Here is a 27,720-nt window from a genome sequence, read left to right as displayed (position 1 = left end):
AAGTGTTTAAATTATAATAAAATATCAATTCGAATTCATTAGAACAAAACAAAAAGAAGAAAAAAAAAGTTTTTCTAGTAACGAAAAGTTCTGACGGGCAATTCCCACCTCTTTGTCCTTTTTCCTCTTTCTTCCTAGTTTTTCCCTCTCCACCTTAGTCTTATTTACTCACTCTCATTATCCTCATCATCCTCATCATCATTATCTTCCTCATCATCTTATACCTTCATCTTCATCTTCATCCAGAATCAACTGAAGATTAGAAAATGATTTTAACCTTGATTTAAGGGCAGGATAAATGTTGGAACGTTAATATTATGGGTCTAGGTGAATCTATTTAATTATCACAGTTTAATTTGTATTCTGTAGTTGGTTGATTGTTGTTAGTTAATCATCACCATCAGTAAATTAACCTTGAAGAAATTAAGAATAGAAAGAAAATTCTTCTTTCAAAATTGAAATTCTGTTCAACTATTTAAACAACAATCAGACAACATTGAGTGTTAACATAGAATTAATTTAATTGTTAATTGTAACGATTAACAATTAACATGTTTCTCCTTTGTTAATTTCTCATTTGATTATGTTTAATAATTTTAAGATTATGATTAACTTTTGAAGCTTCAAAGTTTCATTGATAATAACAAGTTTCTTATTTTTTAAGTGTTAATGTTTTGGCTAATTGTTAATTCATTTGATAACATTGATGATTTTCAAGTAGTTAATTGATGATTAATCAATTGTCTCAATGAAAAATTAAAATTGACAATAATTAATCAGAACGAGGTTGTTGATTTGTTTTAGGAATCAAACTTTTTCCCAATCATCTTACAAATTTGACTCCTTGTTTAATCACAATTAAAGATGATTAATTAATTTTTCAATGTTGATGTTAAATTGGATCGAGATGTGGGCTGTCATCTTCAAAATAATTTACTAATTGTTCAAATATTATAACAATTAGGAAGGTTTTTTATTCCACAATCAGTTGATTTTAAATTCAGTTCTATGATTATCATGGGTTAGGTTAACAATTTTTTCTTAATCAATATAATTTTCACTGTTAAACAACAATCAATGAAGTAAATTAAACGTTAATTACAATTATTGTAAACTGATTTTTCCTGTTAAATTATTTTTCTTCATTTGGGCGATCCTATCACAATTTATTAATCATAATTATAATAATTGTTGTTCACCTTCAGAAAGAAAAATTATTTTTCTTTACTTTAACAACAATTTAGTTAATTCCTCTATTATTTTGATTACAATTTGTTTTGTTGAATTTTATTCAATCAATATTTTCAAATGGTTACAATCAATACTTTTGTAACAATTTGATTCATTGATTGTTAAATTTTTTTTTATAATCAATGAACAATCAACTATACGGAAAGAAAAGGAATCATCAATTAATCAAATTTTCATCCATAGATTTAATTGTTGACCAAATCTTTTAATTGGTCAGTTAGTTCAGGTCAATCTCGACCCTTATTATTAATCAGTTGATTAACTTTTCGACTTATTAACTTATTTTATCTGATTAGTTTGATGCAATCAGTTAATCATTTGTTTTCCTTAATTTTTTTTTACTCAATTAAAATTTAATAGGGAAAAGTTAATCATTTTGTTTCGTCTTCGAGATTAAATTAAATTTGATCAATTGGTGAAAAGTTTAAATTTAAATTATTGATTTTAATCATTTAAGTTGAAAATGTCAATTTCAACTTTGTAATTTAAACCGATACATGATTAAAATTGATAAACTGTCCTTGACATTAAGATGGACGACACAAAGTTTAGGTTAATTGTTGCAATTAATTAGTAAAAGATTAAATCAGCTGATGGTTTAAGGAAAAAATTGTTTCTAATCATCTAAAAGTAATTAAGTAAAAGACTTAAATTAAAACGTTTACAAATCTAAAAGTAGGGGATCAGTAAATTGGGCTATTTAATGGTCTACCTTATATGTGTTTAATTGTGATTAACAATATAAATACTAATTGTGATTAGGAAAAAAATTAAATAAAATTTTTCTCTAAATTGTTTCCACTTTTTGAATTGGAGATTTGCTTTGAGTTTAAGTTGGTTTAAGTTTAATTAATTAACTTCAATGTCAACAAGTGTAATCAATCAAAATGATCGTATTTTTAGGTGATTAATCATTAATTTTCTTTTAATTAACTTTGATTCTAATTAGTTGATCATTTCTTTCATTTTGATACAAGAAAAAAGTTCAACATGATTAGTTTCCTTTCCTGTTGTTAGATGGCAGCACTTTCGATTTGTTTACATTTTTCACTTCTTTTTCGGTTTTGTGTTCAAATAATTACTGATTAATTTAGTTCAATAATTGAACTTCAATTGTTTTCCTTCATTGATTAATTGCTGATTAACCTTTTTAATCTTATTTCTAGTTAATTGTTCTCTGTTTCTGTTTAAGGATGAATGAACACTTTAGAGGTCCAAAGGATTCCATTGATTTACTTAATCGCGCCTTCGCTGAGATTGGATTGGATTTACCAACTATTCAATCAGGATGAATTCAATTGATGACGATGATACATTCCTGTTCACCTCTGAATCTGTGGGAGAGGGACATCCAGGTAAATTATTAACAACTAAATCAATTTGATGATCACAAATTTTTGGTTTGTTTTTGTTTTCAATCTAATTGAATCCATGAAACCAATTGTTTATTTTAATTCATCAACATTGTTAACAATAATATCTGATTTATTAAGAGTTTTAATTGTTGAGTAAATTATTATTCTTGTTTTTTATTCACTCGTTTAAATTATTAGGAAACAAATAATTATGAAAGTAAGTTTGATTTCCTTTCGATTGCAATCTATTGAAATTCAATGATCACGACCAATATTCTGGTCATTCATTTGTTTCAATTGTTTTTCTCGAGGCAAATGGGAAGTTCAAGATTATCGAGATTTAATCGTTCATTGTTTTATATCATTGTTATTAATCAGCGTGTACTCACTATACCTGAACGAACCCATGGTTCGGGTCCTGTGTTCATAATTTGGCAGCCGAATAAAGCAAGTTACCTGGTTACAATGGGCTATGATAATACGGTGATAGTTCATGATTGACATGGAAATAAAATCGATACAATTAATTTACCAGGGTAATTAGAAAAGACGAAACAAACAATCAAGAAAAAGAAATTAAATTATTTTCTATTTTCTTTATTGTGCCCAGTCAGTGTACTGGACTTTCATGGAATGTTGAAGGTAATATTTTAGGTGCAATTAGTGGTAAATCACCGATAATTTACCTTTGGGATTCGAGTGTCCATAAGATGTCTAGAGTTGACACCGATGTTCGTGACATGTTAACCATGTTGGTTTGGTCAAAAAAAGATCATCTTCTTGCCGTTGGAACGAGTAAAAGAAATTTAAAGGTTAACCTTCATTTTTAACCTTTACCACAATTCAACCTCGAGATACAATTAATTCATCGACAGGTAATAATTGTGTTAGTCTAATTCTCAATAAGAAGAATCTATTTCTCCTGAGATTAACTGACATGGGAATCTTTATATCATGAGTTTCATGATATTTGAATCGAATAAGTTGAAGCTGCTTTGGAATTGGTTGATGACCATGAATTACACATTGAATGTGATTCTATATTGGAATCGTTGAAACTTTATTCAGAAGCTACTCAACTTTATGAACAGGGTGGTGATGGTGAAAAAGTGGCTAAATTATATTTGTCCGTTCGAAATACACTAAAAGTTGGACAATTGATCGATAAGTTTTCCTTAACTAATGTTGATATTCTTAATCAATATGGCCGAATCAAGGAAAGTCAAGGTGATTACAAAGAAGATGTTAAAGCTTATCTAAGCTCTGGATTAACGATTGATTCGGTTCGTCTTCTTCTCGATAAGCTTAATCCAAGTGAAGCCGTTAGATTGGTAAAAGATTCTGGTAGTTTAGAAGGAGCTAAAATGATCGCTTGATTTTCCAAAAGATCAACGATATCGAATCTGCGATTAAATTTCTAATCCTTTCCAAGTGTACCGATGAAGCTTTTAAATTAGCAACTTCAACAGGTAATGTTGATATTTTCGCTAATTTCTTACTTGATTTAACTGATTAGCAACAATCAAAAAACAATGAACCATCACTATTAAATCACAACCATCAATATAATCAATATTTTCCAGGCTATTAAATCGTGAACCCGTTTGTCCAATGTGTGGATCGACAATTGATATTAAACAATTGGAAACCATTAACGATATTACCAAGTATTAAACCCAGAGCATGATAATTAAATCATTAAACTAATCACAAATTGCTCAACAACAACAACAACAAAGTTAATTGTTAATTTGGAATTTTATACATAAAATTGAAAACATTAAACTGATCACAATTAATAAGAAAAAATAACAATCCCAAACAAAAAGAGATTCATTTTCAATCAACAATTAAATCCTTATAGAAATCATATAAAAAACAGAACCAATTTAATTGTTACAATAAAATTTTCTAATTTAATTAAATTGTTCAAAATGAGCAAAAATCAAATATTATAACAATTAGGAAAGTTTTTTATTCCACAATCAGTTGATTATAAATTCAGTTCTATGATTATCATGGGTTAGGTTAACAATTTTTTCTTAATCAATATAATTTTCACTGTTAAACAACAATCAATGAAGTAAATTAAACGTTAATTACAATTATTGTAAACTGATTTTTTAATTTTCTTTTAATTAATTTTGATTCTAATTAGTTGATCATTTCTTTCATTTTGATACAAGAAAAAAGTTCATCTTGATTAGTTTCCTTTCCTGTTGTTAGATGGCAACACTTTCGATTTGTTTACATTTTCACTTTTTTTCGGTTTTGTGTTCAAATTTTAGTTCAATTGTTTTCCTTCATTGATTAATTGCTGATTAACCTTGTTAATCTTATTTCTAGTTAATTGTTCTCTGTTTCTGTTTAAGGATGAATGAACCTGTTTTTATCAGTCATTATGATAAGAAGTTGATCGATATCAATGATCTTCCTGTTGGTAATCCGGTTGTTATTAATACTATTCAATTACTCCGATTGTTAACCAAATTGGATCAAGCCGGTTCCTCATCTTCATCTTCATCTTCTGATTTTCTTATTTCCTCTGATGATCTTCAATGTTTAGAACTTAAACAAGCTTCTTCTAGTGATGATTATGATCACCTATCACGATTCTTAAGTCAAGAATCTGTCCAACAATTGTTGAAACGATCTATCATTCTGATTACTACTCATGCTGGATTCCATGAGACCAGTGAAAGTATCATTGAGATATTAACCCAAATCACTGGTGATTATCTTAAGAAACTGACACATCTATTAAGATCTTCAGATGATTCCAAACACTTTAGAGGTCCAAATGATTTCATTGATTTACTTAATCGCGCCTTCGCTGAGATTGGATTGGATTTACCAACTATTCAACATTACGAATCAACTTTAAGATCTTATCGTAATACTGTTCACAAAGAAGTAGTTAAAAAGTTAAACATAATTCAACAAAATAATTCTGCAAAATTTAATTGAGTCATGTAAATCTCCTTTTTTTACAAACATATTTATATATCTGTAATTGCACATAAGTAGTAGCATGTAGATGAATGGATTCCATCAGGTCTATTGACTGTTTCTATTTGATTTTTCAAAATAGTAATTTATCCCTTCCATTTTAACTGTTATCCATTCATCTTTTAAGTATTAATACTTGATCCTTGTAAATGTTCACATTTCCTCTGTAGAGAAGTAGATTGTGAGATCTTTAAGGAAGGGGCCAAGGAATTGACAGAGAAATTGAAATGGATCCTCTTTAAAAAACATGTCTTCTCAATTCACTGTAACCCATTTTGTCCAATGTTGGTTGAAGTGTTTCCTTGACCATAGCCGGTGGACCACACATCATAATCATCGTATCATCAGCTGGTGGGAACAAACAATCTCGGATCATATTATCATCAACCCGACCCACTTTGTGTTGCCAACCCTCTTCTGATTTACCTAAAGTGTAATGGATTTTAACTTGGTCGGGAAATCTTGACGCTATTGGTCCAATTCTTCACGTAAAAGAATATCATCTGATGTATGATTTGCAAATAGGAATGAAACTTGTGTCTTATCCTCCGGATTTGAAATAATCTCACGTAAAACGGCAAACAAAGGTGTAAGGCCAGTTCCACCAGCGATCATACCCAATTTATCGTAATGGTATTTAACCAATGGATCAGTTTTCTTTTTCTTAATAAGAAAATCACCATTACCAATGTAAATCGCTCTTCCATCAGGACCTCGAATATCAATTGTCTCTCCTATTTTCATACTTTCCAAGTATTGAGACATTTTTCCTCCATTAGGATACTTTGGGTTTTGGTTAGCAAAATAAACCTGAAAATAATGTAAATGTAACGTGATGAGAAAATATAATTGACATTGATCTACAATACGTTGAATTTGAAATCAATATATTGATTATATCCAATTTAATCATCTTGTTCAGATCATATGAAACTTTCATCATATTGTTTCTCATAACATTAGTGGTTATCTGGATTTATCAAAACCTCTGACGATTTAATTTGATAACTAAGCTAACATGTAATGGTTTTGTATCCAAATAAGACACAAATTGTTATTAGACTTGAGTACTTGTTGATGAGGTTGATTGGTAACCATTTTGTCAAGATTTACAATCGATAAGTTGATTTACTCTTCAAAACGAAGATGCCAAAGTCTCTGTTTTAAGCTGTAAGACATCAAGATACTCACTTTGATAATGAGATCGAAATAGCCTTTGGTTTCATCGCCAGTGATTGGTGAATAAGGACGAATTACTAAATCGCCGTTGATTTTAGCCGATAGATAAATATGTTCACCAGGACCAACACCTAGAACAGAATCTTCCGTAGGTAAACCGAATCTAAAGCGTCGAGTATTCCAATTGATATTCTATACATAAAAAATTAAAAAGACAATTAGATATCTGACTACCTGATTAACCAGAATTTGACCCATTTTCCTTCAATTCAACAATTGAGGTTCAAAGAGTAAAAGGAAAATAGTAATTACCTCTTTACCAAGCAATGGAACTTGATACTTGACATTAGAATCCATCAGTAATCTCTTTTTACTTTTTGATTTACCCTTTTTAATCCATAGAAATATAAAAATACCAACAATTAATGTAGTAATAGAACCAATTACAGCTGAATTAGCCTTTAAAAAGAAGGAAAAACAAAAATTAATTAGGCCCAAGGATTAGATAGAAACGAATGACAAAAAATAAGTAAACAAACCAATAAGAAGGGATGAAAACTGAAACTGGGAAACTAATTAATTTATTGTTGACGTTATAATTACTCACCACAATTCCCATATTGGTAAACAATCAACGATGTGACACTAATAATAGAAATTAAATAGAAATCAATTAAAAATGAGGAACAACAATCAAAGTAAAAGTGTAAACATCAACTGAGTCTTTCGGTTGAGTAACAAACAGAAAACATATGATGAGACATGAAGAGTACAAGAGATAAGCTGAAAATGAGAAAATGTTGTAATCGTTATGATGGAAAAGTTAATTAAATTTAATGGAAATATGGATCGTTGATTGTTGATTGTTACCTTGTCACCGAGTTAATTGTTATAACAACAATTTGGATTGAAACCTTGACTTTGAGTGCGAATTGAGCAGATTGTCAAAGTCTCTTTATGTACTTAAATTGTCGGTACTTAATTGTGACAAAATCAAACATCTACACTTAATCAATCACCTTTTTTTAATCATTATCGGGTCAATGATTAGTTTAATCAACGATGGTTACGACTAATGGATTAATCAATCCATTAGAGTATTATGTTAATGATTGATTGGTTTTCCTTCACCAATTTGATTAGTATAATTGTTGAAAGAGTAGAAATTAAATTGTAATCACAATTACGATTACGATTCATATAGTTAATTGTTGATTAGTTTGTTTGTTTTCAATTTCAATGAATGAAAATGATGAGATTATGATTAAAGGAAATTGATCTTTTAATTAACTATTTAAAAACTTTTCTTTCAACTAATTAACATTTAATTAACTTCCGAGAAGATTAATCGTATCATCTAATTTCATTAAACAAATAACTTATCACTAATTGTTGTTAGTTGATCAATTTCCTTGTAAATTGATTGTTAAATTGCATTTTCTAATTAAATATTAAATTACTTTGTCTATTAGTCAATTTGCCTTATATGATATTAAGTAACAACAACAACAATTAAAGTAGATTAGTTTTCCTCTTTCCAACTTTTTAACAATTAAGGTTCAAGGTAAAAGTTATTCTTTAATTTTAATTGTTATCGGAACAAATTAATTATCAGCTAATTCACTTCAAGTACATTCAAGTTGATTGTTGTCGTTGTTAAGATTAAACCAAAGTTCTGAACTAAAGTTAAAACATTAAAACGATATTAAGTAAATACAATATACGAGCTAATTGACAGTTACGCTGATTTATTGGTAACAATTAAAAATTCATTTTCTAAACAAAATGATTAATTGTAATTAAAGAAAATAAATTAACTTCTATTCTTTTCAAACAATAGATGGCGTTGATGGAATTCTTTCTTTCTCAGCATTTCCGAGATGAATTTTCATTTATCTTGTTACTTTTACTCCTTAAATCCTCGTGGTGTCTTCATCCTTTGGTCTAATTGTAGTTTTATCTCATTCTTTTATCACAATTGATTAAATTTTTTTCATCTTCTAAATTTTTTTCTAATTAACAATCAATTTGATCGAATTTCAATCAGGATGAATTCAATTGATGACGATGGTACATTCCTGTTCACCTCTGAATCTGTGGGAGAGGGACATCCAGGTAAATTAGAATTTCTTTTTTTATTATTGTTCTCTTTTTGTTCTCTCTCTCTCTTTCTCTTTCTCTTTTGTTCTCTTTTAATTATTTTACTGTGTTGTTATTTTTAACCTTTTCTATTTGTGTTATATTGTTCTCTTTGTTGCTATGCACTAATAGATAAACTTTGTGACCAGGTTAGTGATGCTGTTTTGGATGCTCACCTTGCATTGGATCCATATGCTAAGGTTGCATGTGAGTCTATTAGTAAAACCGGGTTAGTCATGGTTTTTGGCGAGATTACCTCTTCTGCTCACGTTGATTATCAAGATGTTGTTCGTCAAACAGTTAAACACATTGGATTTGATAGTAGTGATAAAGGTTTCGATTATAAAACTTGTAATGTTCTGGTTGCCATTGAACATCAAGCTCAAGAAATTTCCCAAGGTGTTTGGACTGATAAAGATGATGAACATTTAGGTGCTGGAGATCAAGGGTTAATGTTTGGCTATGCTACTGATGAGACTGAAGAGTGTATGCCTTTAACTGTTGTTCTTTCTCATAAATTGAATGAAAAATTATCTCAACTTAGACGTGATGGTACATTTGCTTGGGCTCGACCTGATTCCAAAACTCAGGTTACCTGTGAATATCGTTTCGATAAAGGAGCCGCTATACCATCAAGAGTTCATACTATTGTTATCTCTGTTCAACATTCACCAGAGATTGAAATGGATCAACTTAAGAAAGAAATTATGGAAAAGGTGATTAAAGTTGTTATTCCTGACAAATATTTGGATGATAAAACAATCTATCACATCAATCCTTGTGGGAAGTTCATCACTGGCGGTCCATTGGTAAGTTGACTATTTAAGTGACTTTTTATTCATTTAACACGAAAGATACGCTTCTAAATATTGGATCAATCAATCATTTATTGATATTCTCTCTCTCTCTCTCTCTCTCTCTCTTTTTACCCTCTGTCAGGCTGATGCCGGTCTCACTGGACGTAAGATAATCGTCGATACTTATGGAGGTTGGGGTGCTCACGGAGGAGGAGCTTTTTCTGGTAAAGACGCTACTAAAGTAGATCGATCTGGAGCCTATGCCGCTCGATGGGTCGCTAAATCGCTTGTTAAAAGTGGACTATGCAGACGATGTAGTGTCCAGGTAAATATTAACCGATAACAAGATAATATAAACAAGAGTAATCTGACTCATTTAATTAATCGTTGATCGTTCATTAATCTCTTGACATTTAATTAAATCTCTTATTTCATTAATTTAGATCTCATATGCCATTGGTATCTCAGAGCCTCTTTCAGTTACAGTATTTTCTTATGGAACTTCATCTTTATCGTCAAAACAACTGCATGATATAGTTATGAAAAACTTTGACCTAAGACCTGGAACAATCATTAAGTAATTATTTCTCTCCTTAACCACTAGAGAAAATAATTTCAACTTTTTTTCACTAACTTTTTGTTTTCCATTTTTGTTTTCAGGGAATTGGGTCTTCGAAAACCGATCTTTTCAAAAACGGCAGTTTGGGGTCACTTTGGAAGGGAAGGGTTCCCGTGGGAGGTAGCGAAACAACTTCAACTTTAAATTAAACATCTTCTGAAATCTTATAACTTTTTTTCACTTTTGCAATAATCTGAATATTGTAACATCTTTTCATTCATTTTTCGGATTAGCAATTATGTTGAATCAATAATTAAAAAATTGCGCTTAAAATTTTTCATTAGTTTGTTTTTGTTTTCTTGGTTAACTAAGACAATTTTAACCCACAACTAAAAAGTGAGTCAAAGTATAATTCAACCATTAAGAATAAAAAAACGAAATGACAGTTCGATTAACAATCAATTGTTCAATAATAATATCTAAGAAATTAAGTTTGGAACGTTGAGATTACGGCAATGGATTAAAAGAAGAAGAAGAGAATCAAGTTGATTGTTTTCGAGGAAAAAAATCGAAAATCAAATTGATGGGAAAACATTGAACGGAAGGAAAAAGTTGCCAATCATAATCACCAAACAAGATCAATAATCAATCTAATCTGATTAATCTGTTAGAGAATCAAAACTAACCAATAGATGTGAAAATGTTAATTTGATGACCAATAGAAAAGAAGATTAAATTTTTCATCTCACTTTTTGTGGTATTTTGAAGAAATTACAATTTGTTTCCCTTGAGATTGTCAACTAATTAGACTCTGTGGTTGGTCTAATTGTTTGAGAAACAATTTAAACGAAAAGAAATAACATCTTTTGATGAACCTAATTGTCAACAATTAAAAGCCAAGGGAAAGAATTGCAAGAAAACAAATGAGGGAAAAACAAATGTATGAGTCATGAGCTTTTTAGAACAACAAACAAATACCAATAATTATGTTCGCATGACGATTGGTGAGAAAATGATGAGAAGATGATGAAAAAAATGATGATGATTACGAAGAGACAATGTTACAGTTGCGATAAGAAGAAAAGTGTCTCTCTCGTTCCTGGTTCTCCCTCATTCTCCCTCCAGTCAATTTGTTCTCTTTCAACGAAAGAACAAATTAATTTCCCTCTTCTCTTATCAATGGTTAAGATTGTGAAAAGTTGGAGGGAAAAACAATGAGCCTGATCACTTGTTAATCTGCTTATTAAAAAGCCAAACAGTCAATGTGAATCTTAATCAGTTTAATCAAATCTTTTCCCTTACAGTTAATCACCGAGTAATTTTATTCTATTCTTTTATTTACCTTGTCAACAATTTATTGATTATTCTCTAAATTTTACCTTCTCTCATTAGATAATCTAATCATTTTGTGATTGTTCGTTTTTCTGCCTTTGATTAGAATTTGATTATTTTTTTCTTCTTCTTCTTTATTGTGTGTTGTGTATCTCCATCTTTAATCTTTGTCTCTCCTCATCTAATCTTCCATCTAATCTTCTTCTTCTCCAATGGCAATGGATAGTTTTTCTAAGCGTCGTCCACCCAAATTCTCGGAGCCCATTGATTTCAATCTCAAGGCTTCTGAATTTTCTCATTCCAATCTACTGGTAGATCGGTTTAATGGACTCTTTTCAAGTGGATGGTCAACCAATGATCAACATGGATTGTTCAATTTTAGTGGTAATCTAAATTCTACCTCTAATCTTACACCCGCTGGTGAGAATAACAATATTACTAATAATAGTAATAGTGTTAACAACAATTCTAATTGTGGTACCATTGAGGTACCACTGGTGTTGATGGTAATGGTGGTGGCCTCTATTCTAGTAATTTAACTCATGCAATCAATGGTATTAATTCAAACCCATTTAATACCAAAGGATTAAACAGTTATGATTATAACAATCAATGGATCGCTCCACCGAGAAGTTGCCCTCCTATTGGAACCAGGGATTTATTTTCTTCTTTCTCGGTCACTCCCCGTAATCATATAAATTCAAATCACTTATCAAACACCAATAACAATCAAATTAACTCGCATAATTATAATTCCATCAATCCTGCAACTAATTCCAACAGAGATAATACCAATAATTATCATAACAATCTTACCACTGGACATCAACAACACTCGACTAATCCAAACACCATCAATAATAATACCAATAATTCCTTTGGTATTGGTAATAATAACAATCATCATTCTATGGTCAATAGTAGTTATAATAACTCTGATAATTCATTGGCTGCTAACAGTACTTTAAATGGTCTTCAAGCTTCTTATGTTCCACCAAGGGTTCGTCGACGTAATCCAACTTGCACCGAATGTGTTTTCTGTAAAAACAATGGTCATCCACCGGCATTTTACAAGAGTCACATTCTCAAATGTCCAGAGGGTAACATTATCTGTCCTGTTCTTCGCTGTTACAATTGTCCCATTTGTCAGAATGGCGGTGGAGCAAAAGCTCATACACTTCGATATTGCCCATGGAATAAACCATCATTCTGGCAACGCAATAATCGACCTTAAATCCCGATTCAATTTTCCTTTTTCCTCTCTCTCTCTCTCTCTCTCTCTCTTTCCTGCTAACCGAATATTTAACAGACTTGCCTACCAAATGTAAGCTATTTGAATGGGTTAGCACCAAGGAGAGAGACCGACCCTATGAAAATTTGTAATAAATGCTCTCATGTTGTAAAGAGCTCAGTCTCTCTCTCTCTCTCTTCCCTTTCTCTTGAATTCTAACCTCTGTCTTTCTTGTTCTCTACCGTCTCTCTCTCTCTCTCTCTCTACGATTGTAATACCAGATACACATATTTGTAATCTGCGCACTTGCGGATATTCTTCTCCTCCTACCAAAGAATAAGCTTTTCCTTGCAAACAATCTCGAAGAAGAGTCGCCACCTCTGTTTTCTCATCTCTTGAATCTCTCTTTTCACTTGTAATCGAACAAAAGAAAGAGAAACAGAGGTGGCGACTCGCGTGCCAATTGTATGTATCACACATTCTCCCTTCGAGTTGCTCTCTTTTCATCCTTTTCTTTTGTTTCTGTGGAATATTTATTTTTTGGGTTTATTATTAATAAATTTAATTAACTTATTGTCTAAATTTAAATTGTGATTTTCTTTTTTAAAGTTGTTTGAAAGTCTATTCAAACAAAATAAACATGGACACATATGAAAGTAGTGGCTATGGTGCTTCTGGCAGTTCTCATGGCGGAGGCTATATGGCAGGGGGATATGGATCTAATTCAGCTCCAGGCGGGTACAATTCTAGTGGATATGCATCTTCTAGTTATCCTCCTAGTGGTGGAGGCTATGGAGGTGGAGGAGGTTATGGTAGTGGTGGTGGCGGTGGTTATCAATCTCAGGGTCCACCAGGTCCACCTGGACCACCTTCACATTCAACTGCTGGCGGTTATGGTAGTGGTGGTGGTGGTGGAGGAGGAGGAGGTGGGTACTCATCTCAAGGACCACCCGGGCCACCTTCACATGGAGCTCAAGGAGGGTATGGTGGTGGCGGTGGTGGTGGATATCAATCACAAGGACCACCAGGACCACCTTCACATGCATCCCAAGGAGGTTATGGCGGTGGATATCAGTCACAGGGACCACCTTCACACTCAGCTCATGGAGGTTTGTATTTTTTGTTTTATTTTGTATTTTTGTCACTTGATTTGTTTAAACTCATTGTCACTTTTTTCTTTTTAGCTGAATACATGCATGACACTGTATTTGTTTCGGGATTACCAAAAACAGCCACTGAGACTGATATTGCCGAATATTTTGGCTCCATTGGTTTAATAAAAGTAAGTAATTTTCTTCATCTTATACAATTTGAATCAATGTTAATTTTTGTTTTCTTATATTACAGAAAGATAAAAAAACTGGTAGAGATAAAATTTGGATCTATAGAGATAAAGACTCTGGTCAAAGCAAAGGAGAAGCCACTGTAACTTATGATGATCCTCCAACTGCCAATTCCTCGATATCATGGTTTAATGGTAAAGAACTGTGGGGAAATACAATTAAAGTAGAAATGGCTCAAAGAAAAGTACCACCAGGTGGATTTGTTCGTGGTGGAAGTAGAGGAGGAGGCAGTGGAGGAGGTCGAGGTCGAGGTGGACCCATGGGTGGAGGATTTGGGCGCGGAGGTGGAGGTGGACCCGGAGGTTAGTTTTTTTAATTTACTGAGATTACTTTACCATGATACTCATATGTTTCTCTTTTATTTCTTATCATCTATTCAAGGACCTGGTGGTCGATCTGGAGGTGGTGGTAGAGATGGAGACTGGAATTGTCCTAATCCAAGTTGTGGGAACAATAATTTCGCATGGAGGACAGAATGTAATCGATGTCAAGCACCAAAACCTGGAGGAGCTCCGGGCGGTTCAGATGGAGGTTCACTGCATTCAGAGGTAACTTTTTCTTTTATTTTGAATTTTCCATTGAGTACCAATCGACTAGAGTTTTTTTTTGTTACAAAATCTTTTGACAAGTGAGCATAGTTTCAAAAGCGATAAATTTGCGTTCTGTTTTTCACAGAATTCTATTTTATGTGTTTAGCTTTTAACTTGATTTTACCCTTTAAAGGCGCCAAAATAAATGAAAATTTTTCCATTAATACAGATGGCAGGAGATGGTATGAGACGTAATGGAGGAGGTATGCGCGGAGGTCGCGGTGGCTCCGGTGATCGAGGTGGTGGCCGTGGAATGGGCCGTGGAGGAATGGGAGGTAGCCGAGGAGGTTTTGGCCCTAGAGACGGTGATATGGGCAGTGGTCGAGGTCGTGGTGGCGGTGATGGTCCAAGGGGGGGTAGAGGAGGTGGTGGTCCACCAATGAGAGGGCGAGGTGGACCTATGCGCAGAGGTCATGATAGACGTCCTGGACCATATTGATAGGATCTTATTAAATTCCTTCAGATCTCAAGTCATGCGGTCAAGGTCAACTTTTCCACAGAGATATCAATTTAATACTCGTGGATTAGAACTTCTTTAACTTTTTCAAATGAGCAAAAAAAAACTCTGGTAACAAAGATTAAAGTCAAAAGACCTTTTGTAAAGCTATTTATCGACATAATTCAGTAATGAGAGTATAAAAAAAATGTCAGTTAATAAGCTAATAAGAGTTAGAAATACAAGTGTCATAAAAGAAGTAAATTAGTGAAAAAGCGCGAGAAACTCCACTTGTATTGAGACTCCGGTACAACTTAATCTCTCAACCCGCTCATTAAAGTGAAACGCACAATCAAAAAGATATAAGAAAAAAGAAGTTCAGTAATCGAATAAAATTGGAAGCCATTGCCCTTTACCTCTTCAGACATTAAAAGGGTTGAGAAAAGAAAATAATTCAAATTGAGAGATAAAAGGTTGGATTAAAAGCTTTGTGATTACGCTAAATATCAATGACATTTGATTAGCTTTTTTACTTTTTTATTTTTTCCATTTTAATCTTCATCTTCATCTTTCACATGGTCACCATTCTACTATGATTATTGCTCTCGGCTATTTAGATTATCTCATGTACTTCCTATTCTCTTCCTACTTTCCTTCATATTAATTGCTTTGACTTTGATAGAAATGTCACCAATCTTTAGAAAAAGTTTAGATTAACAGATCTGTTAATTAAATGAACAAGAGACTCACCGAGAATTTATCTTGATGATTATTTGAATCAATCATTAGAATTGGAATAATTTTATTAGAAAAAGATGATAATGGAACCCGGAAAAATCAAAAAGAATCAAATGAAATATGAAGATGAAGATTGATAAAAGTTCCGAAAAGAAATAAAAAAGGAAGATAATAAATGATGTTTTTCTTGTTAATCTTATGAATAAATGTATTGCCCTTTTGTGGCCATTCCAATGATCTCAAACAACCGGATTATTGATTTTCTTTGCAAGAATCAAGGGGAAAGTAAAGGTAAGTATTTTTCTAATTCTCCATCTTCATCTTCATCTCTGATCTTTAATCATCTCTCTCTCTTTACCTCCCTTTCTCTCTTCTTTCTATTATCTCATCATCATCTTCTTAATCCACACTCAGTCCAACCCTCCCGATCTGTGGATCCACCAAGTACCAGGTAAGAAGAGACCGGTCTTGGCCCGTCTTCTTATTGACCTTAACTGCCCACCACAGGTTATAAAGAAACCAAATACTCCAGTGAAAGTCATTTACATTTAAACTTCACTCTGGGATCAGTTAACTTGAAAAACTTTAATTGTGCTCAATTGAAACGGGAACATTTTTTTTCCAATTGTGATCAGCGAAAGTGTTGTTACAATAATTAACTCAATCAAAATGAAAGGATTAATCATCTCAATCTTTATTGTTTCTCTTTTTGTAATCGGTAAGATTTTTATTCATTCATTAATAATTTCATCTAATCCTGGAATCAAGTTGATTGATAAGTCACTTGATTACTGATTCAACTTTTATTAGAATTGAAATTAACATGGAATATTTAATTGAACATAATTTTCTACAATTAATTGGTGACTGTTTTTTTTTGGTTATTCGATTAATTTTTTTCTCTCTTATTACAATTAAGGTAATGGTTTACCTGTTGCTGGACCTGTTGTTGAATCAGTTGAATCAAAATCAAGTGGATCAACTGAATCAATCCTTTTCTATGGATCTAAATCAGAAACTGTCGTTCCATCAGTTGATGGAGTTGAAGGTAATTCGGTTGTCAATGATTTAGTTGCTGCTCCAGTTTCATCAGTTGGCTTAGATGAGATCTCGCCAGTGGCTGATAAATCAAAATCACCAGTGGTCTCTAATCAGGATGAAATTTCAGTTGACAAACTCGCCACTGTGTCAACAATTATCTCTGATTCAGTTCCCGAAAAGAAAGTAAAAAAAGGTAAATCAGATGAAGGTAAATCTTCAACTGTACAAAAAGTTCAGAAAGTGGAAAGTTCAGAAAAAGTTGCTGAGGTTCCAGTTGCATCGCCATCAGTTGCTGAAGTTCAAACTGAAGCTCCATCTCAATACTCAGCAGGAGTTTCAGAGGATTCAGTTGCCAAGAATTCACCCCAAGTGGCTCCAGTTGCTGATTCTGTTCCTGTAGCTGTTGCTCTCGCTGCACCAACCATCAAGGTTGTTCCTGTCAAAGCTGATGAGGTTAAGCCTGAAGCAACTGCTGCCTCTGCTTCATCCTCCAGCTCAGATATTTCAGCTTATCTTGCTGAGCCAATCAACCAGGCAACCAAATTACTTGTTGACCTTGAACAACAGATAAAAGGTTATCTCAATACTGACTTGAAAGATGATGCTGCATCCACTTTGAGTCCACTTTCTTATGGAGCTGGTTCAGAAGAGCCCGCTATTGAGCCCAGTTCAACTGATGCCCGTCAAAATGAGCAAATTGCTGGTATGGTTGATCAAATCGAAATGACCATTCACAATCTTGATGTAAGTCTTGACCATTTAAATCACTTTTCTCCTCATTTCTAACCATTTTCCACCTCTAATCTAATCAATAGCAATCAATTGAAGATTTGATGGCCAATCGACGATACATGACCGCCGCTATGATGCGATCAATGAGATCCTATTTACGAGGAGTACAAAACAATTTACAACGTCTTCAGAATCGACTTCGAGCCCTTCAAGCTGTTGCATCTTCAGCTTCTGCCCCACCCGCTGACGATGGCTCAGGAACTGCTGGCTATCCAAGCAACGCTTTCTTTGAAAGTTTAAGGTAAATAAACTGATTGATTGTGATCAACAATTTAAGTCAACAACAAACTAATAAAACTTTGTTTCCTTTCAAAATTCACAGAGTTCGAGTTAACCGAATCACAACCGACATTACCAACCTCATGAACCGAATGAGATCAACTTTGGTTTCATCAACCACTGCCAGACCGTTCAGTGGTTAATCAATCATCACAATCACCCACCTTAACCCACCTTAACCCACCTCAGGTAATAATTTACTTGCACAGGATGTATAATAACGGGTCATCGTTTGATTAAATTATTACAATTTTCACCTAATCAACTCAACTCACTTTCATTATCAATTCAATTTCAATAAAAACCAACATGTTTAACAACATAACAATATCAAGATGATCTCTGTAGTTAATTTTTTTTACCAATTCATACGCAAACTTAATTGAATGACAATTAACTGATAATTGTTGGTTAATTTGTGTTATTAATTCAAAAAGTGTATCATTTTCATTTGTGGTGCATGAGAAATTCAGTTTTAAGTGAAACTTTGGTTATTCAGTTCTTGGTTAACTATTGTGTTTCCAATTCATAGCAATCAGCTAATTACCCATGAAAATGAGATAAATTTACTCTAATCACACAATGGTGATTAAATTGACTATTAAAATTTACTGAAGCTCAACCATTGGGAATGAAAATTATTGACCACATGTAATCATTGAGGTATTTGGTTTCTTTAAAACCTCTGGGCAGTTAAGGTCAATAAGAAGACGGGCCAAGACCGGTCTCTTCATACCTGGTACTTGATTGATCCAGAGATCGGGAGGGGGTTGGACTGAGTGTGGATTAAGAAGATGATGATAAGGTAACAAGAGAGAGAGAGAGAGAGAGAGAGAGAGAGAGAGAGAGAGATGAAGATGAATAAAGACTTGACCTTCACCTTGACCATAAACTTATACAAAGAAATCTCAATGTTCATTAAAAGAGCAATTTATTTATTCATGAGAATAACAAGAAAATCATCTTGTATTTCTTTTTTTTTCAAATTCTTTTTCATTTAATCCAATGTAATATCTGAGTTTCTATTAATATTATCAAATGTAAACGTTGATGATTCTTTACTTTTCCGGTTTTTTATTCTTTTCTGATAAATTATCCATGTAGTAGCTCAATGAAACGATTCAAATGATCATGATGATTATCAGCTACTATCTTATTGATCAAACACAATCTTTTCTGTTAATCTCATCTTTTTCTAAGTAAATCAGATTGGTGACATTTCTATCAGAGTCAAAACCAATTAACTGAATAAAGAGTAGGAAGTACATGAGATAATCTAAATAGCCGAAAGCAATAATTATGAGGGAATAGTGACCATATAAAAGATTAAGATTAAGATTAAGATTAAAGTTTAAAAAAAGATATAAATGGGTTGTGACAAGAAAAAGAAATAATCAAATGTCATTAACTGTTTCATTCCAATCTTACCGAATGTTGTTTTCTGATTATCATTAAGATTATCTCATTGATTGATTGATAATTGATCGTTAACGAGCTTTAAATTGTTGCAATTGATGGAAAATCTCAATGAGATTTTTAATCTGATACTTTTATTCAACCTTTCAGATAATATTAATAGTTGATCCCTCGGATTAAACTAATCACCATCATCCATAGATCACCAATTGATCATGATGGATATTCAATTCTGTCAAATGATTTAGTAATATCACAATCAATTGGTGTCTTTAATTTTTATCTAATGGCTTTTATTATCTGTGTATGGATTTCATGGTGATAATAATCATGCAAACGATATTACTGTTTGATTATGAATCGTCACCCACTGGGAATGATTAACTATTTTTATCTCTGTCAGTTTAACCATGTTAATGTTTGTATTTAATTGGTTTAAAATGTTTTACCTACTGAAAAAAAAGGATAATCATGAGGTATAAAAATGATAAACAACATTTTAATCATGAAAATATTCATATAAATTCAACTCCCTGTAGGTGGTGAGAGTTGTTTCAAATATAAATAATGAGTTTCTATTCAAGTGGAAAGATTGAAAAACTATTCTGGTAAAGTTCATTAGGAAATTCAGGATTTACAAGGAACATTCTGTTCAATTCTCATCCCCACTTAAATATATATATAATCATAACCATGAATGAATCGACCATTAAGTTAATCCAATTCAATTTTGAGAACATCATTAAATGGATTGATATACATTCCGACATAATAATAATCATGATGATGGTTAACATGATAATAATATCTGAATGTAATGATTTATTTCATGGGAATGTAGAGTTGAAGTTAACTTTTAATATTCTAATACAGTAATGGAGTTACATGAATTGCTACTGAAAATCATGATGATGTCTGCAAATTTACTGAATTGAATAACTTACTCAGTTGATGATATATAATATTTGATAAGATAATGATATTTAATACAATGAAAGTGAATCAAGGTAACTATGGTGGAAACTGATTTCCAATGGAAACTGATTATTTCTCGGCATTTTCATTTCAGTCCATATTCACTGATGATTATTATGGTGATTATACATTAGTGTAAAGTGATAACATGTAAATCTGAATATTGCCTGAGGGTTTAATATGAGAAATGAATAAAGAGACTCAGCTATTCATATAAATTGTTTGCTTAATCATCTCGCAGAAAATACTTTTTTCAAATGATTAACTGGCTGAATTAATGATAGTCTAGTGAGTCTAATATGTACTCTAATTTTTAGTCTATTGTCATACTAATTGATTATTAAAATCGAGATTGAAAAAAATCACATTTGATTGACACCAACGAGAAAACAATTTGCATACCTGATCAACTTAGCACAAATTCAGAATAAATTGTCAGACAAATTTGATTGCATGATTGATTAAAATTACAGAAAATGATTGTATTTCATTTAATCGTTTGTCTTCATGAATCGTGAACCATTTTATCCAAAAAAAAGTCGAATACTTAATAAGTGAGAAGTTCAGAATTGAAGAGCTGTAGGAAAAAAAGTTCGAGACTGTTGAGGTTGTATAAAGTTTGTTTCTAACTCGAAAGACGATTAACAATCTACCGAAATAAATTATTTAATTGTAACGAAAACTCGAATCAACGTAGAAAAGTAGCCATCGATTAATATTAATTTTATCTGTTCTAATTTAGAGACAATTCTTGATTCAGCATTAGTACATATTATTAGGTTATTATTATTAGTTGGAAACTCGGAATTGTAAATGATATTAGAGATCGAGAAAAGAAGCTTTTTTAACTAGTTGGTTAAATTTAATTCTAGTTAAACAATTTGTTTTAATTGTCAGAGTTATCTTGACAATATCGAGTGTATAATTGTCAATTTGACAGATTAGTACTTGTATGAGCACAATTGATGTGACATTTTTAGTTTGTCAAGAGCTGAACTCAGAACTTTACATGGGCATTATTCAGATATCTGATTTCTCTCAGTTCTGTTACCTCTTGATCAATGAAATGATCAAAATCATGCATCATGATTATCTGATTGTCTGAGCGAGTAATTTACTTAACAGCAAAGGGAATCATGAATGTTTTATATGAATGACCAGTGAAAATAAGCAATATTTTTCAATTTAAATTGAGGGATAAAGAGGTCGCATCTAAATTATTGATTGCAATTTACTGATTGTCCAGATTCTAAATTTGATTGAAATTTATTATTATCTGAATAATACTTTACGATTTACAACAGTTAAGCTAAACAAATAGACAATTTAACTGAGTTAAATTTGTTTACACCTATGGAAACAGAAACACTTTGAAAAGTAAATGTTTCTAAAGTTAATTCGAGAAAGAATTTGCAAATAAATTATTCTTCTCATGAAGAAATACCTTTTTCATCATTATTCACCTTGATGATTACATGATAATCAGCCATTGATCATCTAAATTGAAGATAATCGACATGATTAACGAATGAAATCAACAAATCGTAACGTTTTTGAACGTAATGAAAATGAATGAAGAACTGAATTAAAAGTAATCATTATACAAGACAATTCAAAGAATTTTCCACTTTTAGTTGTCTCAGTTACAATTAAAATAACAATTAGTATTTAATTGTTAGGCTTGGATTCATTCATCAGTCATGTTGATAAAAATAATTGTGATACTAAATGTAAATAAATTAATTCAAACAATTGAGTATCAAAATCTCATTAAAATTCATCGTAGAAAACTAAAAGTTAACAATCAAAGAAATGCAAACAGAATGAAACATTTCCATGATACTAATTACTACCATTTAATTATAAACAATCAACAGTAGTACAACTCAAGTTAAAACGATTAATCTTACAGTTGATGATCCGTTTTGCTAGAGAAATGGCCTCCATACAAAGTACGATTGCTGATCCAAAAGAAAACACTGAATATGAAATTATTTCTTCGTTTGAACTTTCACCGTTCGCGTAAAACGCACTTCCGACGGAAAATTTGGCCTTAATTTGCGTTTTCATTCAGGACACATTATCCCTGTTACCTTGATACTCAATCACCACGAGACTTTGTCATGAGTTATTTCAGCAATTCGATGATTGAGTTTCAGTGATAGAAAAAGCCTTCCAGGTAAATTGGTTATTAAATTGATAGGTGACAATCAATGACACTAAATATTGACTGTGATTACAGTTTCAACATTATGATGAGGTGATTGATTGATTTATAAATTACAAGTTTCAAAAGGAGTTAAATTGATGAGCCAAGATTTCATGAGCTAAAAAAAGATGAAACTTTTTTCTCATTTGAATTTCTTATTCCAATTTGATTTACTATCTTTTTATCTGAATATTGAATCAAAGTTTTTCTTGAAATATGAATCGTGATTTTAACCATGGAAGATGATCAGACATGGGATTTGATCCAGTTCAGTTTATAACTTGCCTGTCAACGTATGTAATTTGATTCCAAGTGCAAAAGTTAAAATAACAATCAAATTGTCTCATTGCTGTATTACCAACGATGGATAATATTCAGATCGCATCATGATATTTTATTTGAATGGTAGTTAGAATTTCTATTGAATGATGAAAGAGCAATATTATTTTTATGTTTACGGTCAATGGAACATGATGATAACCTGATGCATCAAAATCCAATTCCAATTCCAAGTTAAAGTTCATGTAACATACATGAACTATTATCTTTGATGTTTTGTTTGTACATCTATCGCTTTTCAATAGGGATGCATGGGATCAAATTCTGAAGCAATTTAAATGGGAAAACATGATAAAAAGTTACAATTTTGTCTAAAATTACAAATTCAAATTGAACACATTGAGTATAGTTATCTGAATATCTCTGTTTGACAACCGAGAGACTAAGTAGAAACTTCATCTTCTAGAATTTCAATTGATTTTCATGAGCATCAAATGATCATTTGATATCTAAATCGTCATCTTTATTGTCATTATTTACTCTATTTAATGAATTCAACTATTAATACTATATTGTGCAAAAAAGGCTCTAATTCAGTTAAATTAATATAAAAAAAATCTAACGAAGCGAAAAAAGGTCAATATTGATCCATAAGTTTGTTATGATCGTAGAGATATTTTTTTAAACGTAACATGATATTCATTCTGGAATCATTGTAGAATTTATTTAATTATTAAATGAAAATAAACTCTTTCCGTAAGACAATTAGAAAAAATTGTAACTAACATTAATAATGAAACAGAAAAGTTCAGGGTCAAACTCTCAGTGGTCAAAACTTTTCCAGAACTTTATCCCAATGGTCATCATTTTCTCCTTTTAATTATTTGACTCAGCACTCGTTTTGATGGTGAAATTAACTGACCATAAAAATAATTGTGACCATTTACTGATTATCAATGAGAATGTAAACAACAAGACAAAAGTCAAAACCATATTGACTGAAATAATCAATGTTTTTTTTCCTGTTCCATGATAACCTAATATTAGATTCATTATTATTATCGTCATCATCTCCTCATGATGATTATATTAAGTTACTCAACAAGAAGTAAAAACAATAATAACAATAGTCGATTGAGATTATAATGATGATGATGTGGATAATGATGATCAACAGTATAATCAATACACTCTGTATGAATTGAATAGTGATCCAGTTTTTGCCTCCTTATTGTTACTTAGACAATTTTGACCATTCTAGTAAATAGACTGGTCACTCCCTTGGACTTAGTGACCATCAAAATATTAGAGATATTCCTGTATATATTTATTATAATATTGATCATCATCTATCTTTCTCTATCTCCCTTGATTAATCAACTACTGAGAGAGACACTGAATTCCCACATCTTCTTACTACTATCTTGGGTCAACTGGACAGTTTAGCCTCTGTACTAGTGGTCATCTTTACTTTTTGGATGGTCAATACTTACCTACTTGTCTTTAACTTATCAATCTAATTTTGAGTGATGAGGATGATTAAAAATATGATCAATATTATAATAATAATCTTTTCAACTGAATCCACATGCTAACACTAAAGTTGATTAAGACATGAAAGTTTCTTCCGGTTTTCATGGCAAGTAATTTAATCAAATATTGGTCAATGTTTTCATCCTCATCATCACCTAACCCACTTTGACCCAATGTTTATGAAATGTTTTCAACATGATCATCTAAATGATGTATATACAAGTTTCTTCAAGTACATTCTGGCATAATGAGTCCGATATAATCATGATAATCTCATTGGAGGAACTGAAAATTCAGCAAAGAGGAAATAACTATTCTCATCATGTAATATTGTAAAAACTTTTGATTCTCTGTGCAAATAAAGCGATTTATCTTACATTTTTTGTTTATTTTTCTTCCTCTTGGACTAAAGTTTAACTTCCTGGATATAATATGATTCTGATATACTCATTGTAGGAGAAAAAAAGTTCTGACTGAATTTCTTTCAGTAAGAAGCAAAGATAATTTGATAAACTTTTTGCATCTCATTTTTTGCTTCCTCAAGCTTCATAAAATCCTTGACAATTGTATTTAAAGCATTAACATTTCCATAAATCTGAACTTATTTCCTATTCTAAATATTATGAATGAATTAATTTTCTTGACGTATATTAATATATGTAGTTAATCTGAAATTAATTGTATTTGGTGATGAAATAATTTTACTCACCAGACATGTTAATTTCTGTATAAACCGTATTGCAATTAACTTAATTAGCAAAGCAGAAATGGAGTTTGGTTAAATTGGAAAGTGTCAGATCTTTATTTCAAATTGTATAATCATAATTGAAATTAATGATACAATTTATTCAATATTAAGTGTTAATTGTTTACTTTTGAAATTTTAATTTCGCTCAATTGGTTTATAATTGAATGAAATTAATGGATTTTTACTGAAAAAAAAAATTATTAAACTAATTCAATTGATAGTTTGAAAAGTTTTTACGACCCATGAGAATTGAAGGAAATGGAAAACTAATCAGTTGATAATATCGAAACAATTTGTTGATTGTTGGTGAAAAAAATAACAATAAAGTTTCAGTTTTCCAGATGAAATTCTGTTAACATGAAATAACAATTTCCGTTGAATAGCAAGAGAAAAAGAGAACCGAATTAAATTAATGGGTTATCCTTTACAACGATGATCATATTATTACTAAACCGATATTTTTTCACCTTAATACAGTTTCACCTTCTCACTTCCTCTTCCTCTTTTTACTCTCAAGATGCTGAGGAAAAAAAACAATCTGCCTTTGGGTAAGGAAAAGCTTAATAGATGAACAAATTTCTAGATCAGAAAAAGTAACGAAAAAAAGTTTTCTCCAACTAATGATCATTTTCGAGTTCTAATACTTTTTCTATCCATCGAAAGGGGCTCGTCTCATTTAGGCAAATTTCAATCAAGCAAATGAACAATTGGGCAAAATTCAATTAAGCAAAAGTCATTTGAGCAAAAATAAAATAAAAAGTTTAAATAAAAAAACTTCTTAATTTTGATTTCTTGGGATATTTAAGAAATAAACCTTTTTAGACTAATTAAACTTCTTTAGGGATTTTTCATGAAGATAATCAACTTGAATAAATTGAACTGAATTTAACAGAATGTCTATTTTCTTTGTTTCTCATTCGTTTTTTATCATTCATTCGACATCTTGTACCAAATTTTCAATAGTTTTCGAAAGTTAATATTTTGATTAGTTTTGTGAGTTATTTAGTTTTAATTATCACTGATTATGGATTATCGGTTCATTAAATCAACTCGAAATGCAAACTTGTTGATTAAATCAAATTTTATATATAGAAAACGTGTAGTGACAAATAGTTGCGAATATTGGACATGTTGTGAGAAAAACTGTCCAGGTAAATTAACCATGGAGCTCGGAACTATTAAAAACTCTTCAGCCCATAATCATGGACAACAACTCGATAAAATCATCCAAATCGAACAACGAAACAAAGGAAAAGATTACGTTAAACTCGAAAACTTTCCTAATCTAAAAAGTTGTTACCAAAAAAGTTCAAATGATATAATGCAAACTCATCAAGGTGATATTGTTGGTGCTTCTCTAAAAACTTTTCGAAGCTTAAAAAAAACTTTATCGCGCGCTCGTTCCTCTCGATACCCACCTTTACCTGCTAACCGTGCAGAAATCACAATTCCTGATAAATTGAGAAACAACTTCGACAATGAAACTTTTTTTCGAATTAGTGATGGTGATTCAGAAAAAATACTTATATTTGCAACAGACAAATTCCTAAATTATCTCAGCTCATCTGATCATGTGTATGCTGATGGAACTTTTAAAAGTGTACCAAAACTTTTCCATTCGTTATACACTTTTCATGTGATGGTGAACGGAGTAATGATTCCAACGGTTTATGCCTTGATCCCGTCAGCTAATTACAACACCTACCTTCGTCTTATAAGATTGGTACAGGATTTGTGTGCTGCTATTAATCTGACCTGGAACCCTGATTTTTTCACAACTGATTTCGAAATGGCCTCAATGAAAGCAATCAAAACATGTTTTCCCGCCTGTACACTTAAATCGTGTCTATTTCATTTTGGCCAAAATATCTGGAGGAATGTGGTTAAGCATCAACTGAGAGATTTGTACAATGAACAAAACTCAGAAGTTTATAAGACCATCAGGCGAATTTCGGCCTTACCCTTTCTAAATATTGTCGATATTCATGACACTTTTGATTGGATTGTCTCTGAGTCCCCTCAACTAGATAATCTTGATGATTTCATTCATTACTTCAAATCTACATATTTACTCGATGACTCGAGATTTCCTGTTTCGACCTGGAACCATTACAACGATCGTGACCCACGGACAAACAATCACGTTGAAGGTTGGCATTTTGCTTTAAATAAGAGTATGGGAAGGAATCACGCGAATCTTTGGATATTCATTGAGAAAATAATTCAACACCAAAACAGTTTTGAAACTAATCTTCTTATGGCCTCGTTCGGTGCAACAATTAACGTTACTGAGCGGAAAACTCTGGACATAAATCGTCGAATTCAAAACTTGACCGCAGAGTATTCTTTAGGCCATTTGACTCCGTTCGAATTCATTGATAAGATAAAATACTACACAAAATTATCAGATTCTAATCGAATTTCAATTGTCGATTAAGGCCAAAGTTTCTGAAGCGGAAAAAAAGGATGCGCGTTGTTCATACTTGTGC

At 31.6% G+C, this 27,720-nt stretch overlaps 6 protein-coding genes, 1 long non-coding RNA gene and 1 pseudogene across 8 annotated transcripts; 7 read left to right on the top strand and 1 right to left on the bottom strand.

Moving 5' to 3' along the window:
* Positions 1–2,308: 2,308 nt before the first annotated feature.
* On the top strand, positions 2,309–4,622 carry LOC128389217 (uncharacterized). Of its 2 annotated transcripts, XR_008325434.1 has the most exons (5): positions 2,309–2,606; positions 2,805–2,823; positions 2,985–3,142; positions 3,217–4,075; positions 4,190–4,622. It is a non-coding gene; the product is annotated as an uncharacterized LOC128389217 (long non-coding RNA). The 2 variants fall into 2 exon arrangements; XR_008325433.1 differs by having other exon boundaries at positions 3,217–4,622.
* A 255-nt stretch (positions 4,623–4,877) lies between these two features.
* On the top strand, positions 4,878–5,664 carry LOC128389216 (uncharacterized). The gene has a single exon (XM_053348764.1). It carries the CDS (start codon positions 4,980–4,982, stop codon positions 5,571–5,573), a length of 594 nt encoding a protein of 197 aa, XP_053204739.1. The 5' UTR covers positions 4,878–4,979; the 3' UTR covers positions 5,574–5,664.
* On the bottom strand, positions 5,542–7,770 carry LOC128389215 (NADH-cytochrome b5 reductase 2-like; annotated as a pseudogene).
* Positions 7,771–8,692: 922 nt separating this feature from the next.
* On the top strand, positions 8,693–10,622 carry LOC128389214 (S-adenosylmethionine synthase-like). Its single transcript, XM_053348763.1, has 5 exons — positions 8,693–8,909; positions 9,066–9,742; positions 9,873–10,055; positions 10,174–10,307; positions 10,391–10,622. The coding sequence occupies exons 1-5, from the start codon at positions 8,843–8,845 to the stop codon at positions 10,491–10,493; spliced, it is 1,164 nt and encodes a 387-aa protein (XP_053204738.1). The 5' UTR covers positions 8,693–8,842; the 3' UTR covers positions 10,494–10,622.
* A 1,217-nt stretch (positions 10,623–11,839) lies between these two features.
* On the top strand, positions 11,840–13,434 carry LOC128389225 (GATA zinc finger domain-containing protein 15-like). Its single transcript, XM_053348770.1, has 2 exons — positions 11,840–12,041; positions 12,110–13,434. The coding sequence occupies exons 1-2, from the start codon at positions 11,840–11,842 to the stop codon at positions 12,853–12,855; spliced, it is 948 nt and encodes a 315-aa protein (XP_053204745.1). The 3' UTR covers positions 12,856–13,434.
* A 55-nt stretch (positions 13,435–13,489) lies between these two features.
* Positions 13,490–15,388, top strand: LOC128389220 (RNA-binding protein cabeza-like). The gene is made up of 5 exons (XM_053348766.1): positions 13,490–13,961; positions 14,037–14,134; positions 14,200–14,497; positions 14,577–14,743; positions 14,955–15,388. The coding sequence occupies exons 1-5, from the start codon at positions 13,493–13,495 to the stop codon at positions 15,222–15,224; spliced, it is 1,302 nt and encodes a 433-aa protein (XP_053204741.1). The 5' UTR covers positions 13,490–13,492; the 3' UTR covers positions 15,225–15,388.
* A 1,019-nt stretch (positions 15,389–16,407) lies between these two features.
* LOC128389245 (uncharacterized) lies at positions 16,408–18,399 on the top strand. Its single transcript, XM_053348788.1, has 4 exons — positions 16,408–16,677; positions 16,879–17,744; positions 17,816–18,033; positions 18,115–18,399. The coding sequence occupies exons 1-4, from the start codon at positions 16,629–16,631 to the stop codon at positions 18,212–18,214; spliced, it is 1,233 nt and encodes a 410-aa protein (XP_053204763.1). The 5' UTR covers positions 16,408–16,628; the 3' UTR covers positions 18,215–18,399.
* A 7,994-nt stretch (positions 18,400–26,393) lies between these two features.
* Positions 26,394–27,668, top strand: LOC128389224 (uncharacterized). The gene has a single exon (XM_053348769.1). The coding sequence runs from the start codon at positions 26,394–26,396 to the stop codon at positions 27,666–27,668; it is 1,275 nt and encodes a 424-aa protein (XP_053204744.1).
* Positions 27,669–27,720: the final 52 nt, after the last annotated feature.

Source organism: Panonychus citri, unplaced genomic scaffold (assembly GCF_014898815.1).
Source record: "Panonychus citri isolate SS breed McGregor unplaced genomic scaffold, ASM1489881v1 Contig00106, whole genome shotgun sequence".
Taxonomy (NCBI): Eukaryota; Metazoa; Arthropoda; class Arachnida; order Trombidiformes; family Tetranychidae; genus Panonychus; species Panonychus citri.
This window is presented reverse-complemented; position numbering and strand designations above follow the sequence as displayed.

What these genes read in the sequence shown, in the direction of transcription:
- LOC128389224 (XM_053348769.1), top strand. Translation starts at nt 26,394, where the DNA reads ATGGAGCTCGGAACTATTAAAAACTCTTCAGCCCATAATCATGGACAA.
- LOC128389216 (XM_053348764.1), top strand. Translation starts at nt 4,980, where the DNA reads ATGAATGAACCTGTTTTTATCAGTCATTATGATAAGAAGTTGATCGAT.
- LOC128389220 (XM_053348766.1), top strand. Translation starts at nt 13,493, where the DNA reads ATGGACACATATGAAAGTAGTGGCTATGGTGCTTCTGGCAGTTCTCAT. An exon ending in AGGTGGAGGTGGACCCGGAG is followed by an intron (nt 14,498 to 14,576) that starts GTTAGTTTTTTT and finishes CATCTATTCAAG; the next exon opens with GACCTGGTGGTCGATCTGGA. An exon ending in GAGGTTCACTGCATTCAGAG is followed by an intron (nt 14,744 to 14,954) that starts GTAACTTTTTCT and finishes CCATTAATACAG; the next exon opens with ATGGCAGGAGATGGTATGAG.
- LOC128389225 (XM_053348770.1), top strand. Translation starts at nt 11,840, where the DNA reads ATGGATAGTTTTTCTAAGCGTCGTCCACCCAAATTCTCGGAGCCCATT. An exon ending in CTCTAATCTTACACCCGCTG is followed by an intron (nt 12,042 to 12,109) that starts GTGAGAATAACA and finishes GGTACCATTGAG; the next exon opens with GTACCACTGGTGTTGATGGT.
- LOC128389245 (XM_053348788.1), top strand. Translation starts at nt 16,629, where the DNA reads ATGAAAGGATTAATCATCTCAATCTTTATTGTTTCTCTTTTTGTAATC. An exon ending in TGTTTCTCTTTTTGTAATCG is followed by an intron (nt 16,678 to 16,878) that starts GTAAGATTTTTA and finishes ATTACAATTAAG; the next exon opens with GTAATGGTTTACCTGTTGCT. An exon ending in TGACCATTCACAATCTTGAT is followed by an intron (nt 17,745 to 17,815) that starts GTAAGTCTTGAC and finishes TCTAATCAATAG; the next exon opens with CAATCAATTGAAGATTTGAT.
- LOC128389214 (XM_053348763.1), top strand. Translation starts at nt 8,843, where the DNA reads ATGAATTCAATTGATGACGATGGTACATTCCTGTTCACCTCTGAATCT. An exon ending in TGTGGGAGAGGGACATCCAG is followed by an intron (nt 8,910 to 9,065) that starts GTAAATTAGAAT and finishes ATGCACTAATAG; the next exon opens with ATAAACTTTGTGACCAGGTT. An exon ending in TCATCACTGGCGGTCCATTG is followed by an intron (nt 9,743 to 9,872) that starts GTAAGTTGACTA and finishes ACCCTCTGTCAG; the next exon opens with GCTGATGCCGGTCTCACTGG.